The 17,933-nt window shown below is 39.7% G+C and overlaps 1 protein-coding gene across 1 annotated transcript in view; it reads left to right on the forward strand.

The window, feature by feature from the left end:
- The window catches only part of LOC120878061 (S-adenosyl-L-methionine-dependent tRNA 4-demethylwyosine synthase TYW1), a 142,020-nt gene extending 124,362 nt beyond the window's left edge, over positions 1-17,658 (forward strand). Inside the window, exon 16 of the mRNA XM_040260637.1 lies at positions 14,378-17,658. Within this exon, the coding sequence (XP_040116571.1) occupies positions 14,378-14,599 (222 nt within the window). The 3' untranslated portion in view covers positions 14,600-17,658. The remainder of the gene's footprint in view (positions 1-14,377) is intronic.
- The last annotated feature ends 275 nt before the right edge of the window (positions 17,659-17,933 follow it).

Genomic DNA, 17,933 nt, shown 5'->3' on the forward strand with positions numbered 1-17,933 from the left:
GCTGAGGGTCTGAAACAAATTGGTGTGAAGGGGGAGCATGGGGAGGAGGTGGTCTTGGGAAAGTACTGAATGATGGCTATTATATTAAAGGGCCTGCAGAGTCAAGCGTGACCCCCTGGTTTCTGACTTGGGTACATGGGTGATAGTGACGGTGATCTTCACTGAGGTCGTACTGTTTGCATATTGCTTTTTATTGGTTTGTTCGGGGACTTAGGGTAGGGAGTGGATAAGTTCACTGCAGTATCAGCAAGCAGTTTGAGTAGAATATAGATACCAGATGATGGAGTCAACAATTTGTGCTTAGAAAGCACGGTCAGTGAGAGACGTGGTCAAGGTGAGAACTCCAGTATGCTCACCCTGAGGTGTCCGTACCCCAGCACAGAACTCTCACACTTTCTCGTTCATAGTTCCCTAGTGCCTCAGTAACTTCTCCACAAGAACCATAGGTTGAAAGAAAGAACCGGCAGTTCCATCTATTAAGACATAATGGAAAGAAATGTAGCATAACCTAATGTTGAAACTGTGAGCTCTCTCAAGCTGCTAGTTGACATGGTACCCAGCAGCTATCCAGTATCACTGCTCTTCCTTCCAGATTTTAAAATATTATGGTGAGTATTCTGCACTCACGTTTTGCGAGCCACCACTCTAAGGAACAACACGGACATCCATCCAAAGGGAAGTAGAAATCTTGTTTGGATTGTTCCCCATTGTGTATTTTTTGGTGCTTCTTTTTGTTTACATTGTTGGTATTGAAGTGTGCAGACCTCATAATTTTCCAGTCACTTCCTATTCTCTGTTCTTACAGTAGTGCCTAGTGTAAGAAATGAAAATACAACTTCTTATGAAGTAGCCACTTCTCACACTTGTTGGAGTGGCTCTTTCTTTTGACTTACAAGCTGGGAAGGGTCACTTGAGACTAGAAAGGTCAGAATCAACTGTTTATCATTCCCTGTTTTCTCAGAAGATTGCTCCACTTCTGCTTATAATTCCAGGGCTTCAGAACAGGATAAGCTGCAGTTGCATTGCTGTTTTACTGTTATACCAGAAGACAGCCAGAGAAGAGATCGGAATAGCATGTCCTTTTATTTTGAAATGATTACAGATTCATGGAAAACTGCAAAAATAGTCCAGAAGCTCTCATGTACCTGTTACCTGCTTTTCCCCAGTGACACAAATATCTTTCATGACTATAGCACATTGTCACAACCAGGAAACAGACGACAACCAACCAGGAAATAGACATGAATACAGTCAGCAGACCTTACTCTGATTTCACCAGTTTTCAGCACCTTCATTCGAGTTGTGTGTAGCTCTTTGCCAGTTTATCACACGCAGATTCATCTAATCACCACCACAATCAAGTTACAAAACTCGTCTGTTGCCACAAAGATCCTTATACCCCTTTTGAGTCCAACCTACCCTCCATCCCCAACTACCTGTAAGGTCTGTCAACCACTAACCTGTTTTCTACCTTTATAATTTTGTGATCTTGGGAATCACATATAAATAAAATCATGAAAATGTGACTTTTTGAGATCAACATTTTTCACTCATCATAATACCCTTGAGTTCCATGTGACTCGCTGCACATGTTAATAGTTTATTCCTTTTTATTGATGAGTAGTATTTCATGGTAGGGATGACAGTTTGTTTAACCATTTAACTGTTAAAAGTTTTTCCCTCTTATGGGCTATTACCATTTAAGCTGCTTTGAACATTCTTGTACAGGTTTTTGTGTAGACATAAGTTTTTGTTTCTCAGGGCTAAATGCACAGGAATGTAATTTCTAGGTCATAGAGTAAGTGTATGTTGTAGGTTTTCTTTAAAAAAAGTCAAACTATTTTATAGACTGGCTGTATATTATTTTATAGGTTTCCCAAGTGGCTCAGTGGTAAAGAATCCGTCTGCTAAGCAGGAGATGGAGGTTCGACCCCTGGGTTGGGAAGATGCCCTGGAGAAGGAAATGAAAACCCACTCAAGTACTCTTGCCTGGGAAATCCCGTGGGCAGAGGAGCCTGGTGGGCTACAGTCCATGAAGTCATAAGATTTGGACACAATTTAGTAACTAAAAAACAACAAAATACTATTTCACATTTCTGCCAGCCATGCATGCCTGAAAAATCCAGTTTCTTTGCATCCTAACCAGCACCTAGTATTGTCATTTTTTAGGTTAGCTGTTCTAACGGGTTTGTCATGATCTCATTGGATTTTAATTATTTACATCATGAACAAGATCTGTCTCTATTTAGATCTTTGATTTTGTTAAAAATCATTTCATAGTTTTTTAGCATGTAAGTCCTGTACTTTGTTAGATTTATGAAAAGAAAATGAAAGTTACTCAGTAGTGTCTGACTCTTTGCAACCCCATGGACTATACAGTCCATGGAATTCTCCAGGCCAGAATACTGGAGTGGGTAGCCTTTCCCTTCTCCAGGGGATCTTCCCAACCCAGGGATCGAACCCAGGTTCTCCACATTGCAGGTGGATTCTTTACCAGCTGAACCACAAGGGAAGCCCAAGAATATTGGAGTGGGTAGTATATTCCTTCTCCAGTGGATCTTCCCAACCCAGGAATCAAACTGGGGTCTCCTGCATTGCAGGTGGATTCTTTGCCAAATGAGCTATCAGGGAAGCCCTAGATTTATACCTAAGTATTTTTCTGTTTTAGCAATTATAAATGGTATTATGTTTTTAATTTCAGTTGCACACGTTCATTGAATTCTGTAGAAATAGGATTAATTTTATAACCCTAGCCAATCTGCCTTCTTGTCTCTACCTTTCAGAGTCTTCTTATATTTGTTTTATATATAATATCTAGGGGTTTTAGCTGCAGAAATACAGTTCTCATCTGGAACCAGAAGTCTTATGACTACACAGTTTTGTCATTTATACTTTTCGTTTATCTCCCCAGTGAATAGTAATATCAGTACACCTGGCACTATTTGTTATTAGATTATTTCCATGTAAACTCATTTTCTTTTCTTACCTTTAAAGTGTCACCCAGTGTGATTGCACAGCTGTGTCTGTTGTGTTACTGGCAGGTTTTTTTCTGAAACTTGTATGAAAAGATCTTTTTCTAATCCTAATCAGATCCCATCAAATCCCATTTAATAACTAGGCTAGCAATTTACAGATGAATGCCTTTTTAAGGGTACTAAAAGCAGAGTTATAACCAAAAGACAAACAAAGGAAAGAAATGGAAAAAAAGACAAAAACAAAATCCACAAAACAGATCATTTAGTCTACAAATAATTTAGAGTGGGCACTGACTGTTCAACATCCTCATTGTTTATGCTGCCAACTCCCAGTTTATTATTTCTCTGCTGTAGTTTTGAAACACGTGACATCTTACAGAGTGTGCAAGAAAAAAGCCTAAACATTTATTTGATTTTAATGGCCTTTACAATCAAGTCCTTTCAGCTTCATTTCATGCCCACTCCTGGGGCCTTGACAAAGCACTGCCATATTATTTTCTTCCCCTTATGTGTTTGCCCAGCTAAGGCTTCTCTACTGCTAGACCTCCTCTCCTTATCTCACTTCACCTGCTGAACTTCTGTTCTTTAAAACTATAAAACAAACCTCCTTGGGGACCACTTCTTTCAGAGCTGTGTGCACATCTATAAGGCTGTTTTCTCTAAGAAGCCAAGGTTCCTGAATGCAAGGACTGTCATTCCCAGCACTTCCTAGAGTACCTGATACATTCTAGGTTCTTAGTGTTTGTTTAGTGAATTAGCAAACTCTTTACCTTCATTTTCTCTCCTTATTCATCATTTTGCCTTCTGAAATCAGAGATACTGTCCCATCTTCCTTGCTAATTTTGGTACCTATTTCCCTTCTTCTTTATCATTTATTTACTCACTCAGTCATTCAATGAGTATTTATTCTACCAAGTTTGCTATTTAATAGGTCATCAGTAACCTGCTAGTTGTCAAATCCAGTTGTTTTCCATTTACCATTATTTTTTTTCCTGCAGCAGAAAATTGATGCCCATTCGTATTTTTGAAAGTTTCCCCTGCCTACTCTACTGTACTTTTCTGATTCTAGTAAAGTTGGCTGGTGAAAATAAGAACATTGCCAGAAAGTGCAGCATTTCTTTACCAATTTCAAAAATTTGAAATTCTCTCTGAGCCAGGAAAGCTCAAAATGTAAGGTGAATCTTTAAAAAAAAAAAAAAAGAAGAAGAAGAAAAAATCTAGAGTGATCCGAAGCACTGGTTGACTGTATATAGATGACCTTTTAAGGTCCTGTATTACATTTGTAAGATTTTCACAACATGAAATAGCCTCTCGAGGGTCTATTATGATTTGTACCCTGTCCATTCCCAGAATACTCTGTGGTCATTTGCAGTGCAGTGATCTGGTCACTGCCATATGCTCCACTACATGCAAAGCATTTTTTTTTTTTAATTCTACTAGTGGAATTTTCTGGAGAAGGCAATGGGAAAATCCCATGGACGGAGGAGCTTGGTGGGCTGCAGTCCGTGGGGTCGCTAAGAGTCAGACACAACTGAGCGACTTCCCTTTCACTTTTCACTTTCACGCATTGGAGAAGGAAATGGCAACCCCCTCCAGTGTTCTTGCCTGGAGAATCCCAGGGACGGGGGAGCCTGGTGGGCTGCCATCTGTGGGGTCGCACAGAGTCGGACACGACTGAAGCGACTTAGCAGCAGCAGTGGAATTTTTAAAATGGATGATTGTTTTAAATATCTTTATAGGACAGTTTTATCGTTCAGAAGCAATGTTTAGGCTAAACATTGATATTGATAAGAAGTAGATTCTTAAAGTAGGTGGAAGAATAGGTGGGTACTTCATAAAGTTGACTGAATGTCTCTGACTTTGAACAAAGGAAAGATGAAGAAGACTCACATTAAGATCAATACGTCAGCATATGCTAGTTCCAGGGTTGAGCTGGAGAGACACAGAGAGGACTACAATTCCCCACAGGAGATCATTGGCAAGAGGAGGGCCAACCTGGCCGTGTGCTTTGGAAGGGTCAGGAGGGCTCAGCTGGAATAAGGAGGCACAGTCAGCCTTCTGTTTCTGGGTTTCCAGCCTCACAACCTAAATGTCACCATGATCCTGTCAGTCTGCAAACTAGTAAGACCATGATGAGTCCAACACACTTTGATCATTTTAGTTCAGAAACTGAAGTTCTTTCAACATATTCCCCATTAGAGTGGATCTCTGCCTGTGCAAACCAAGTGGTGGGTTGTATGCACAGCTTGCAGAATCTACATAGCATTGCTTTTAAACTAACTCTTAATTGTTTAAAAACTATACTTTATATTTTAGTAGTTTGAGATTTACAGAAAAATTGAGAAGATAGCACAGAGAGCTATTATATACCCTGAATTTGCCTATTATTAACACCTGTATTACAATCAGTGAACTAATACTGATACATTATTATTAACTGAAGTCCATAGTTTAGCTTTTCTTAGGTTTTACTTAATGTCCTTCTGTCCTAGGATCCCATCCAGGATAACACATTACATTTAGTTTTCATGTTCCTTTATGTACCCCTTGGTTATGGCAGTTTCTCAGACGTTCTTTAATTTGATGACCTTGGCAACTTTAAGGAGTACTCGTGAGTATTTTGCAGGATGCACCACCACTGAAATGTGTCCAGTGTTTTTCTCATAAGACATGCCTTGTAGGTTTTTAGGAGGAAGAAGACGGAAGTAAAGTGCCATTTTCATCACATCATGTCAAACTCCCTTTATTTTGACCTTGATCCACAAGCTGTGGTAGTGTTTGTGAGGTTTCTCCCCTGTAAAATTATTCTTCCCTCTCCTTTTCTGTAGGAAAACTATTCTTTCCCCTCTCTCCTTTGGAAGGAAGCCTATATTCAGCCCGTATCAAAGGAGTGAAAGTTAAATATATGCACAAATTATTTGGAATTCTTCTACATAGGTTTGTCTCTTCTTCCTATTTATTAATTTATTCAATCATTTTTATATCACTGTAGACTCATGGGTACTTATTTTATAACTTTGGGTTGTTATCCAATTCAGCCTTATTACTTTTGCCCACATTGTTCTAGCTTTGGCCACTAGAAGTTCTTTTAGTTGGTTCCAATGTTTCTTTTATCCCCATTAATATGTGTGTGTGTGGGGGTGTGTGTGCAGGGTGTGGGGGGCAGTTTTTGTTCATTTTGATCACTTTCCTTTCTGGTACTTCAGGAAACTTCCAGGCTCATCTTGTATATTTCTTGCCTCAGTCCCAAAGTCAGCCATTTTTCTCAGGCTTCTTTTCATAGAGAATGGTGTTAGAAATCAGAAGGTGAAGATGTGCTCATTGTTTGGGGTATTGTTTGTTTTAGACCCTCTTAGATGACAGAGCAAAGAAATATATATGTATATATATGTATGCACTAACTTTTGTATATACACATGTAGGAAACTATTTCTATATGTACCTTTTGTATCTGTATTAAGCTGAATGTACTGTTGTCTCAAACTCTTATTACCATGTAACTCATTCTGGTGTCCTCTCCTTGCTTATTTGTAAATTCACACCTCTAAAAGCAAGAATCTAATCCTAGCTCCTATTATCAGTCAGCTATTTAATTGTTCAATTTCAGTATACGTATATGGCAGTAGCAGAATTTTTAACCCTAGCATACAACGTTTATATGTAGTTTCTTTTGCCTTTAGTCTTACAGGCTCCACTTATTTTCAAAATTACTTAGGTCAGTGCCCTTTCCACTCCCTTCCCTTCACTGAAGTTGTTTCACTAATTTGTAATTTAGTTAGATTCTCTTGTCACAGTCTGTACCTCTTCCTGGTTTCCCCTGACCTCCTAAATGATTTTTTAAACTTAAACCACATACTTTAAGGTTCAGTATTTATGCTATAAAGTCCTATAGATTTATTTTTATTTTTATTTTTTTTTAGTCCTATAGATTTTGAAAAACACATATTGTCATGGTAACGTGATTGAACGTTTTTTCTTATGCTTGTTTGTCATCAGTATATCTTTGGATAGGTGGTCAGATTTTTTGCCCATTTTAAAATTTGGCTAGTTATTTTGTTATTGTTGAATTTTAAGAGTTTTTAAAATGTATTTTGAATATAAGTCATTTATCAGATATGTTTTGCAAATATTTTCTCCCAGTCTACATGACTTGACTCTTCATTCTCTTAACTATACCTTTCTCAGAACAAATGTTTCTTATTTTAATAAATCCAGCTTATCAGTTTTTCTTTTATGGTTCATGTGATTAGCAAATAGAGACAAGTTTACTTCCTCCTTTCCAATTTTGATACCTTTAATTTTTTTCTTGCCTGATTGCTCTGCCTAGGACTTCTGGTATTGTACTGAGTAGAGTGGTGAAAATAAGCATCCTTGCTTTATTCCTGATCTTAGCAGAAGAGCTTTCTGCTTTTTGTCATTGATTATAGGCTTGTCTTGTATGGCCTTTATGATGTTGAAATATGGTTCTTCTCTTCCTAATTTGCTAAGAGTTTTTTTCATGAATGAATGTTGAATTTTATCAGATGCTTTTTTCTGTGTCTTTTGAGATGATCTTACAACTTTCAAATGTACCTTAGACCTAAACATAAAATATAACACTGTGAAATTTCTAGAAGATAACAAAGGGCATTATTCCCTTCCTCCCTTCCTCTCTCTTCTTTTGCATCTTCATCTTCAAAACCACTTGTTATGGCTACTGTAGCCCCCATTTAGCTCAAGCATCCAACGCAACTTGATTCAATCTCAAGTGCCAAATTCTCAATAGAAGTCTTGCCTATGTATAAAATTGTATCATCTCTGAAGAGATAATTTTACTTCTTCATTTCTTGTTTGGATACATTTTTTCCTTTTTCTTGCCTAATTGCTCTGTCTAGTACTTTTATATATGTATGCCTGTTGATCTAATTGATTTATTGTGTTGATCAAATTATTTTTTAAAAAATTAGTTATATTTATTTTTAGCTGTCCTGGGTTGTGGCATGTGGGCTTTCTCTGGTTGTGGCGAGCAGCGGCTGCTCTCTGGTTGCAGTGCACAGGCTTCTCTTGGATAGCATGGGCTCTAGGACATGGGCTCAGTAGTTGTGCACAGACTTAGTTGCCTTGCAGCAACTTGTGGAATCTTCCTAGACCAGGGATTGAACCTATGTCCCCTGCATTGGCAGGTGGATTCTTAATTGCTACATTACCAGGGAAGTCCAAGTCCTTTGTTTCTGTAGTTATCTTTTGTTTGGTTGTTCTGTACACTATTCAGTATGAGATATTGAAGTCCCCAACTATTACTGTAGAACTGTCCATTCCTCCCTTTAATTCTGTCAATATCTGCTTCATATATTTTGATGATCTGTGATTAGGTACATAAATGTTTATAATTGTTATATTGTCTTGCTATATTGAACCTTTTACTGATATATAATTTCTTTGTCTTCTGTAACGGTTTTGATTTGATCTATTTTGTGTGATATTAGTACAGCTACCCCTGTTTCCTTTTGGTTACTATTTGCATGGAATAGCATTTTTCATCCTTTGCCTTTCAGCCTATTTGTGTCATTGGGTATAAAGTAAAGCTCTTGTAAACAGCATATAGTTGGATTATGGGTTTTTTAAAATCCATCTCTCCAATCTCTTATTTTTTGATTGGAGAGCTTAATCCATGTACACCTCTGATCAGAAGCAGCAGTTAATGGTCAGAAGACAGAAATCCAGTGTTTGAAGGACACAGTCCTCAATGCCCATTCTGTCTCCCACAGGTTGCATGCAGGTTGCTCCAGTGATGTGTTCACAGCTGCCTGCTGTAGCGGGGGGAGCTGTCTAAACTGAAATTGACTGAAATTAGCTGCAATTTACAGTCCAAACTTTCCCCTCAAAGTTACAAACTTTCAATAGACTTCAGGGTTCCTAAATAGTTATGTCAGACAAGATTCTGCCAGTATAATTTTTGTCTGGGTTGAGAGGTACTCTTAATACTTCCTATGTCACTGTCTTCCCTGAATCCTGTACTCGTATGTTTTAAAAGTTTATACGTAGTTTAATTCTGAAATTAATTGACATTGCTGCACCCCTTCAACATAGTACAAGGAGTTACTAGTACTCTTCCCTGAAGTTAATGCCTATATTGATGAATGCATGTAAATCCTATTTGCAGCCTAGTTTTTACTCCTCGGTGCAGTTTCCTTCTTGATGACATAAGTGGAAAACTTAGTCTTTTTTCCCCTCTGACACATCTTTATTTAATTTTGCCCTTGCATGAGGTATTTCCTTTCAGCACTTTAAAAGTGTCATTTTGTTGTCTTCCAGCATAATCTTTCCATTATCTTGTAGCATCTTTCACCATCAGTGAGCTGTCTGGTGTCATTCCTTAGTATCTGCGGATAAACTCAACAACCAGTAACATTTATTAAGGTCACTTGGATTACACTATGCATGCATTAATTCATTGACTTCTTACAAAAATCTTATGAGTCATTCTGTTTTCCCTCCTATTCCAAAGGAAGAATCTCAGGCTGAGAAAGTACAAATCTTGTCCAAGCACAAATAGGGCACAGTTAGAATTCAATTCCATATCTTTCAAAATACAGAGCCTACTTTTTTAAAAAATTATTTATTTTTGGCTGCATCAGGTCCTGGTTGCGTGATGAGTGATCTTCATTGTGGCACACAGGCTCTCCAGTTGTGGCGCATGGGCTCAGGATTGTATCGTGCAGGCTTAAGTTGACCCATGGCATGTGAGATCTTAGTTCCACGATCAGGGATTGAACCCCCATCCCCTGCACTCGAAGGTGGACTCTTAATCATTGGACCATCTGAGAAGTCCCACAAAGCCTTCTTTGGACCACTCTCGGCTGTCTCTCAAATGCCACAGAGCAGTCAGAAAGAGGGTAGGGAAGCAGAAGTGTCCTTGGGAAACAGGGTGTCAATTCCCATCCCCCACTCATCAGACACCATCTCCTCCAAGATCATCATCACTGAAAAAGTTTTTGCCGAATTTGAGGCCCTGTAGGTAATTAAGCACCGATCACAGAGGCCTCCCTCTTGGATGTATTATAAGCTCACAGTCTGTAAAGGGAGGAGATGAAGAGCTGTCACCTCCCACACCTTCCCCTCTTGGAATGAGAAGGGAACTGTATGTCTCCATTAGGGTTTGTGCAGTGTTTTCCTTACAAAACCTACTGACTGAATATTTCCTCCTCTGTGTTACATGTGGAACTCATTCTTATCAGAGGCCCTGAGTGTTCCGGGTAATTACTTTCAGAAGAATGTCAGAGAAAATTGGCAATTTGGTGACACTACCTAGAGGACTTAGTGCTGCTCCAGCAGAATGGGGGATTAAGATGAAAACTCCAGAAACTGAGTTTCCAGATAAAAATGTTTTAATTGCCCTTGGATAGATCTAGAAATCAGTTGCATCGTGGTTTTACCTCTCAAAACGGTTCCCCAGGCAGCTAGCTGTGCCATGGAAGTGCTGCTTATCACCAGTAAACTCAGAGGAAGATGGCTCAGCATCTCACTGTGGCAGGCAAGTCAGGTTGCTTTGAAGTCTGTCTTTAGGATCTTGGCTTCCTCCTATCCAGAGAACAGATAATGCATTTGTAGCTACAACAGGTGAAAACAGAACTCATAACTCTGGGAAATTCAGAAAGCATTGACATGGCACCCTTTGGTGTGTGTTGCAAAATCACTTCTCCCTCTAATGACCCTGGACTCCCTCTGCTCCTTCCAGTTAACATGTATCAATACTTCTGAGATCTGAGGTCTGACAGAGCCCCTCTACCATCCCTTTATGCTGCTGCTGCTAAGTCGCTTCAGTCATGTCTGACTCTGTGCAACCTCAGAGACAGCAGCCCACCAGGCTCCCCCGTCCCTGGGATTTTCCAGGCAAGAACACTGGAGTGGGTTGCCATTTCCTTCTCCAATGCATGAAAGTGAAAAGTGAAAGTGAAGTCGCTCAGTTGTGTCCGACTCTTAGTGACCCCATGGACTGCAGCCCACCAGGCACCTCCGTCCATGGGACTTTCCAGGCAAGAGTGCTGGAATGGGGTGCCATTGCCTTCTCCGTTCTATCCCTTAAGCAGTGCTTTTCTAGTTGTTTGGTTCCTGAGTATTACTGTATGTTTGGAGGAGCCAACTAGAAAATAATTGATACTGAAATTACATAAAAACCCCTCTGAAGAAGTGTGAAAATGCAAGTGGTATGTGTGATTCTTATTTTTGTATGAATGTACTTTGTTCTCTGTATGTGAATTGCGGGTGGGGGGGCACGGTTATTTGTGATTCTGCATGGATTTGCCTCTTCCCTTACTGTTGGATTTGTAGAACTCTTGAAGCTGGGTGACCTCATGTCCCTGCATACTTAACCTTAAATTTTGTGATTTGAGGTTTCATTCCCCTATTTAGGCAGCTCTGTCTTTCAGCTTTATTTGTGTGCCAGTCATACTAAAATTTGTCCTTTTAGCTTCTGCCTTTTGCATGGAACACTGACTTTTTTCTGAGTTATTATTCAATGTGGTTATTCTCAGATTGTTTTGAGAAGGGGGCATGTGTCAGAAAGTTTTGTCTTAGGACTCTTATGGCTCAATGTTAATTTAAGAGTGACCTGCGGTTTTAGACTGAAGGTTTGTGTCCCTTGACAATTCCTGTGTTGAAGTCCTAAGTATGGCCTTATTTGAGATGGCGTCTCTAAGGAAGCAGTCTCTAAGGAAGCAGTTAAATGAGGTCATAGGGTGAGTCCCTGATCAGATGGGTTGGTGTCCTTCTTAGTAGAGACACCAGAGCACCCCCACCCCAATCCCCTGCCATGGAACCTTAGTGGAGAAGATGGCATGTGGAACCTTAGTGAGAAATGGGCTATCTGCTGGAACTTTCACCTTAGATTTCTAGCATCCAGAACTACGAGGAAATAAACTTTTATGATTTAGACACCCAGGCTGTATTATTTTGTTACACAGCCAGGCAAACTAACACACCAACCTTTTGTTATATTTACTTGATCTGCTAGTTTGTTTTCTTAGACGTTGGTAATCTAAGAAGAGTTGTCAGTTGTCAGATGTTAGGTTATAATTGTCATATCCTTGCAACTAATTTCTTCCCTTTTAAGACCTGGTAAAGTTTTGTAGTTAGAAGAGACCAGATCTTCAAACTGTAATAGGAGTTAGGAAATCAGGGCAGTAGGTTGCAGCTGGCAGTTTTTTAAATGAAATACATTGCCTCTAGTTTTATGAAAGTTGTATTTCCAGAGTATGTATTTGTGACTATGTGTACTAGATCAAGATATAAAATCTGTTTCTTACTGTAGGTTGTGGCAAAAGAAGATTTTTAAATCTGTTGCTCTAATCTAAGATAATCTTTTAGATGCTCTTAAAATATCCATGGCAGGTGATTATTGTTAGAATTTGAAGGAAAAGGAGGGCCAGGATCGTGGACTCTGAGAGTTCAGAGTTCTGGCCTAGAGATCTGAACCCCAAAAGGGAAAGATACAGGGGAGAGGAGAATAAGTTAGGTATATTCATGAAACCAGCAGTCTTGGGAGGGTGGGGATGGATGGGGTAAGTGACTACAAAGGCCAGTATAATGTTCTCTTGTTGGACGAGTTCAGGGTACAGTGAGGTTCTGTGGCAGGGGACTGTCATGGTCTTCCAAAGGGATTCGGGAGAACTTCCCAGAGCAAAGGACATTTATGAAGAGACTTGTTTGTTTAGTCACTAAGTCATGGCTAACTCTTTTGAGACTCCATGGACTATAGCCCACCAGGCTCCTCTGTCCATGAGATTTCCCAGGCAAGAATACTGGAGTGGGTTGCCATTTCCTTCTCCAGGGGATCTTCCCTATCCAGGGATTGAACCCACCTCTCCTTAATTGCAGGCAGATTTCATTACTGCTGAGCCACCAGGGAAGCCAACTTGAGTCTTAAGTCAGCATTAATTAGACAGACAAAACAGCATGGGGGTCACATGAGGGGTTAGGTAGCTCATTGAACAGCCTCCAGTTGGAGATTAGATATTTAGACCGTATGTTCTAGGTAGCAGGGCTCCATTCTGCTATAAACATAGGCATCTCAGGCAGTCTGCAGAAGCTGGCAACAGCTAAAAGTGGACTCAGACAATCAATCAGCTGGCAGACTGTTGCCAAGTCCTAGAAGCGAGGACCTGCCTTAGGGCAGGGCCAGGATGTAGCTGTGGAAATGCAGCAAAGGAAGAATCAGTGAGGCCTGACCGTGTTTGGGGTGTAAGAGGCCAGGGAAGGCAGGGGCACTTTTGACTCGTTTTGAGGTTCAGCACCCAGAGAGAACAGTCATTACTTGCCTAGCAGGAGAGAACATTCAAGAGCGGTCAGCCTTAGGAGGGAAAGTGATGGGGAGATGTGGATCTTACATCTTGAGTTGTAGAATTCATAGAGCTCTTGGGGCAGTTTTGTAACGAATGGCCTTACTAGAAGAGCATTTCTCATGATTCATAGGTAAAGTTTTCCATTTGTTTGGCTGTTTTTTTTTCCTTTAGAAAGCTCCCAACTGTTGGGTAAAATATTAGATATTATTTAAATTCAGCAGATTTTATTATTCTAAATCCAGGAACTTATATATTTTCAATATTTTTCTCAGCTAGAACATGAAATTGTTACTTACCTTGACTCATAATCAAGTTTTTTAAAAAGAAGGTGGCAAAACAAGGATTTGTCTGTTTATAAATCAGGCATCAATGTATTATACATTTACATGATGAAATGCCAGGTGGTTGCTTTGAATTAAAAGCCTTTGCAATTCAATTTGTACTTCCTTCAGAGCCTCCTCAACCCACTGTTTTCTTTATTCGTGGTCATTATTCTACAGTGACTTTTGAGAAGTAGTTTCTTAGAAAGAGTACAAATTGGATTATTTCTCTTTATTGAATTGAAATTCTTAACTAGGCTTTCTGTTACTGAACTATGGTATCCATGTTAGGCGAAAAAGGCTAGTTGGATTCATTAAGGAAGTGTTTCGGAATTAGAGTCATCCATGAAAGATTCCCTAACAACTCAGGCAAAATTTAGTAACAACCATGAAAATTCATACGAGGGAAAAAGTGGCAACAAGAGGAATTTGAATTACACGTGATAATGCCGAAAAACTTCATTAATCTTCTTTCAGTGATACTGCTCAAGATAAACTTGACTTTCCGTTCTGGGATGTATTCTTTATTCAGCAATTGGATCTTCCAGGCCCAGCACGGCAGCGGTCCTAAGGAAAAAGAAACTCCCCTTTGACGGTTTATAGAACATTCTGCTTTGATATGGAACCATGTCTGGAGCGTGAAAAGAATTTTCTTTAACATGATAAGGAGAAAAGATCAGGCTTGTTTTTGATGTTCCGACACTTATTTGACAGTCTTTACAGCTATTTTCAGTTCTGACCTGACTCCTTTTTCTCTTGCTAGTTTAAGATTGGCAGAGAATGGTGGACGTGGATCGATTACAGCCGCTTCCAGGAGCTCATTCGGGAATATGAAGATAGTGGCGGATCAAAAACTTTCAGTGCAAAGGATTATATGGCCAAAACGCCTCATTGGGCCTTATTTGGTGCCAACGAAAGAGGCTTTGATCCCAAGGATACCAGATATCAGAGAAAGAACAAATCAAAGGATATTTCTGGATGTTGAGATTGTCTGAATTTAGGATACCGAAGGACACAAACTGACGGCTGCAGAAGGTTCTCAGACTCCACTGTGATTTTTTTTCCAAGGACAGGTTACACAAATAATATTTCACATAGAGAAGGGCGTGAGGAAGAACATGGGGCCACAAGTCATGTCCCAGGGCTCAGGAGAGAGCAGCCACACTGGAGTGCCTGGGACTTGGCCTCACCGTCTCTTTCCAGAGCTCAGTCCCTTTTCTGAATTTACTTCTGAAAGAAAATCATCCTGAGGGGCAAGTCCATAAGCATGATTAGTTTTGAATTACAACTAGGAAGACTCGCTGGAATGCCATCCATGGGAGTGTTGTACAGTGTGAATTTCTGTTTCTCTTCCCTCACTGTGGGCTACTGGTCTCCTGTCGATTGTATTACCTTGAGGTCCACGTGTCTGCTCACCGTAAGACCTCCATCCCTTTCTTACGTCTGAAGAGAACACCTCCTGAAAGTAATTTAAGTTGTCATCATTCTCAGTTATTTTAAATACCACATAGACTTCTTTAAATTTTTTCTTAGTTCCAACCCTTAAGAAATTGAATCAGATCTAAAACTGTACTAGATTTCATTGTTCCCATACAAATTGCCATAGAAGGTAGCATGTGAGCTGGAGTAGAGTAAAATCTTCTGTAAGAGGAATTGTCATAGGATGTCACTGAATAATTAGTCTCACACACTGTGAAACAGTGAGTACAGTTTGCTTTTGCTTTGAAAAGTCAGCATGTAAACTCTCATTGCTACACTTCTAGTAGGTTTCCATCTTCTTTCACTCTTGTGCCCTAGCTACTTTCTGCCATGTGTTTTTTAAGGCTCATTTTTTTTTTCTAGTTGAAAACATCACTAAATACTCAGTAATTTTTTTTACAAGTATTCATTATTTAAAAAATTCCTTTATCCTAAAAATCTAATAAATATCTTTGGAAAGACTTGGACCACACATTTTCTTTTGAGAGCTTATTTTTAAGATGCTTCTAGTCCTGTGTCTCTAAGCCCCATCAGACCCAACCCCCCCCATATTCTTTTCTGAAGTTCATAATGATATAATCTACCTACTCATTTAGTTGAAAACCGGGCACTGTATTTATATCTGAGTGATAGAGTCAAAACATGTCTCTCTGTTGTGCCACATGGTGAAATGTGAGGTTCTTCTTCAGCCCACCACAGCTTCACATCCCATGATCTGTTAACTCCTGAGACAGACAAGGGATGGGAGTGATCCAGGCCAGCGAGGCAAGATCTCAGTGAAGCTCAGATGTGTTAGTGGTCATTGAACAGAGATGGAAGATCACCATAAAGTAGAACAGTGCTATATGGTAAGAGCTCCTGCTGTAGAGAACACAGATGGGCTGCTGTTTGTGACAGTTAACTGAGCACACAGCTATTGGAAACACTTCAGGGGCTGCTGAGAGGAGCAGGGCAGGCGGCAGTGCCTGTTTGACTTTGGACTGTCCTTCAGCCTCCTTTTCAACCGGGCACCTCTGCTTTTACTTTTTATGCATTGAGGTTCTGCTCACAATTTAATTTGAATGAAAATATTCTGTTGCTTCAAAGGAAAAACACACAACGAACCGTTCACCTCCCAAATGAACCCACCTGATGCCATTAGCTTTTAAGTACATAAATGAGCAGTTTTTCTCCCCTTGCCATCCAGGAAGTGTTCGCTTTATATTTTTTAAAAATAGCATGGCATATTAATCCTGGTTCACAGACACAGCAGAAAAATTTAAATGCCTTGGGGAAGAAAATACAGTAGAATCCGTGTGAAAAAAAAGTTCAGTGTTTGCTGAGCAGTATTCAAGTAGAAGAGATGGAAAGGTTGAATGTTCTTAGAAGGTGAGCTGCTTAGAAAATAGCGTTCTAGATGTCCAGTGGAAGTTCTTGTTGGAGTCTGAGCCAGTGATTCCCACATTCTGCTGAAAAACCAGCCAGGTAAAAATAGTTAACAAAATTCTAGAAAAATCATTATTCAAGGAAAATCCCTTTACAAGATATTAAATCATGTTGTCTAAAATAATTAAGACAACATGAAACAGATCAACTTCCAAAATGACAGAGTAAGAACTTCAGTGAACTTACTCTCCTTCTAAAACAGTGAAAATTTGGGCAAAACAACGAAAACCAGTGACCTGTAGCACGTGCGCTTACTCACCCAGTCATGTCCAACTCTGCGGCCCCATGGACTGGAGCCCGCCAGGCTCCTCTGTCCATGGGATTTTCCAGGCAAGAATACTGGAATGGGCTGCCATGCCCTCCAGGGAATCTTTCTGACCCAGGGATCAAACCTATGTTTCCTGCATTGGCAGCTGGATTCTTTCCCACTGCACCACCTGGGCAGCCCATGAATTGTAGAACTCTTGACAGTTTAACCAAAGCTTCACCATGAGCTGAAAGTCATCTATTAAGAGAAACTACTGAACCTTAATGAAAATGAACAGTTTACTTCTCATCAGAAAGCATAGAGCCCAGAAGACAGTGGGATGATGTCTTTAAAGAGCTGGAAGAAAAGACTTCCTACCAAAAATTCTATATCTAGCTAAATTTTCCTTCAAAATTAAAGAAGAAATTAAGACATTTCCAGATACGCAAGAAGTAAGAATTCATCACCAGCAGACCTGCCTACAAGGAGGAGTCCTCAGGCCTTAATGAAAGTATGTTAGCCACTAACTTGAAACCACGCAAAGAAATAAAGAACATTGGTGGAAGTACCTATGTAAGTTTTATAAAAGACGATATAAGTGTATTTTTGTTTGTAACTCTCCTGTTTGCTTTATAAGACGACTGTGTAAAGCAATATTTATAAAAACTGTGTTAATGGACTTAGAATGTATAAAGATGTAATTTGTATGACAGTCATAGCACAAAAGGAGTGGGTGGGGGGAAACCAAGGTATATTGGAGCAAGTCTTGATTACACACTGTTGAAATTGAGTATGTTTCCAAAGTGAATTGTTTTAAGATGCTAATTGTAATCTCTAGAATGGCCACTAAGAATAAATTTTTAAAATTACAGTAAAAAAATTGTTTGCTTCCAGTTTCAATGTGTGGATTTTTAACCCTCACACCAAACAATTTTTCAGTACCAGCTGGGTGTCCTCCATTTCAGCTTAATTCTGACATGGTCTGCCTGGAGGTAGCATCAGATCCCACAGGTTAAGTGCTCTGCCCTCCAGCTTCAGATGCCAATCACAAGTCCACTTTGTCACCTGCGCTTCTGATCAGCTGGAAACACAGGTATAAACTGGAGGTTCCTTGGGTTTGATTAATGTGCTAGAGCAGCTCACAGAATTCAGAGCAACATTTTACTTA

This window comes from Oryx dammah, unplaced genomic scaffold (genome assembly GCF_014754425.2).
Source record: "Oryx dammah isolate SB20612 unplaced genomic scaffold, SCBI_Odam_1.1 HiC_scaffold_2, whole genome shotgun sequence".
NCBI classification, from domain to species: Eukaryota; Metazoa; Chordata; class Mammalia; order Artiodactyla; family Bovidae; genus Oryx; species Oryx dammah.